The sequence below is a fragment of the Arachis ipaensis genome, chromosome B01 (genome assembly GCF_000816755.2).
Source record: "Arachis ipaensis cultivar K30076 chromosome B01, Araip1.1, whole genome shotgun sequence".
NCBI classification, from domain to species: domain Eukaryota; kingdom Viridiplantae; phylum Streptophyta; class Magnoliopsida; order Fabales; family Fabaceae; genus Arachis; species Arachis ipaensis.
This window is the reverse complement of record NC_029785.2, coordinates 3,619,850-3,621,271: the sequence shown is the minus strand read 5'-3', so window position 1 is coordinate 3,621,271 and position 1,422 is coordinate 3,619,850. Positions and strand designations below refer to the sequence as shown.

The 1,422-nt window shown below is 31.2% G+C and overlaps 2 protein-coding genes across 2 annotated transcripts in view; both read left to right on the top strand.

Annotated features, from left to right (window-relative positions):
- The window catches only part of LOC107644480 (UDP-glycosyltransferase 87A2), a 2,251-nt gene extending 1,831 nt beyond the window's left edge, over positions 1-420 (top strand). The window contains exon 2 of the mRNA XM_016348349.2: positions 224-420. Coding sequence (XP_016203835.2) covers positions 224-420 — 197 coding nt within the window. The remainder of the gene's footprint in view (positions 1-223) is intronic.
- Positions 434-1,033, top strand: LOC107646407 (UDP-glycosyltransferase 87A2). Its single transcript, XM_016350617.2, has one exon. The coding sequence runs from the start codon at positions 434-436 to the stop codon at positions 1,031-1,033; it is 600 nt and encodes a 199-aa protein (XP_016206103.2).

Below are 1,422 nucleotides of genomic sequence, written 5' to 3'. Positions count from 1 at the left end.
TTATGTGAACATACTATTTAGATTCCACTCATTTAACTCTAGGATAAATGTATTTGAATTTAGAAGTTAACACAATCTAGATTTGAAGAAGCTATGCATGTTTTGTTGAGTTACTGTTCTATTTTTTTTTCAACAGTGATCAAATAGGTGTTGATAGAGTACAAAGAATATATGAAAATGTTCAAAAAATATGTTTCTTATTAAATTTTGGTTTTCCAAGCAGAGAATGGAGAAAAACGTGTAGATTACATCCCTGGCGTTTCCCCATTAAGGATATCAGATTTGCCTTCAATTTTCCATGACAAGAATGGAAAAGTGTTGCAACTATACTTGCAATGCATATCAAAGGTCCAATATGCAAAATACCTTCTTTTCAATTCAATCTATGAGATTGAACCAAATGCAATANACCAACAATGAACACATCAATTACATGCAGTGGCTTGATTCTCAGCCAAAAGGGTCTGTTCTGTACATATCCTTAGGAAGTTATCTTTCAATTTCAAAGGAGCAAATGGAAGAACTTGTTGTTGGATTATGTGATAGTGGTGTGAGATTCTTGATGGTGTACCGTGGACCAAACAAAACACTCTTAAGTCAAAATAGTAACAGTGGTTTATTTGTGCCTTGGTGTGACCAATTGAGGGTGTTGTCACATAAATCTATAGGTGGTTTTTTGTCACATTGTGGTTGGAATTCAGTGTTGGAAGCAATGTTTTGTGGTGTTCCTGTTCTAACTTTTCCAATTTCTATTGATCAAGTTCCTAATAGTAAGCAAATTGTTGAGGATTTGAAGGTTGGTGTTAAGATGAAAGAAAGATTAGGGACTAATAACAAAGAAAATGATGTTGTGATGAGAAAAGAAATTGCTAGGATTGTCAAAGGGTTTATGGATTTTGAGAGCAGGGGAGGGAGAGAGTTAAGGGAAACAGCAAATAAGGTTAGAGAAGTTTGTAGGAATACAATTGTGGAAGGTGGATCTTCTCTGCAGAATCTCAATGCATTTCTTGAAGACATTTTGCAAAGCAATTAAAGCATCAAGTACCCATGAACTTTGCATTGAATAAATAAATTATGATCTTATAGAACTTTTTCAATGTGTTAAGTTAGATTGCAATAATAGGTCCTTATATATAGCAGATTTTATTGTATAAAAGTCACTTCATTCACTCTTATTTCCCAGTGATTAATAACTAGAGACAAAAGTTTAGAGCTTAGATATATTATCGACAAAATTGTCAAATTACTATATATGTTCATAAGATAAGTGGAGAATGGCATTTTTATTTTTTCTAATAATTTTTAACATAAAAAAATCTAATCTGATCATTAAGCTGTGTTTATTTATAGATACAGAATACTAAAATAAAAATACAAAAATATAACATTATATTAAATAGATAGGACATATATATAGACATT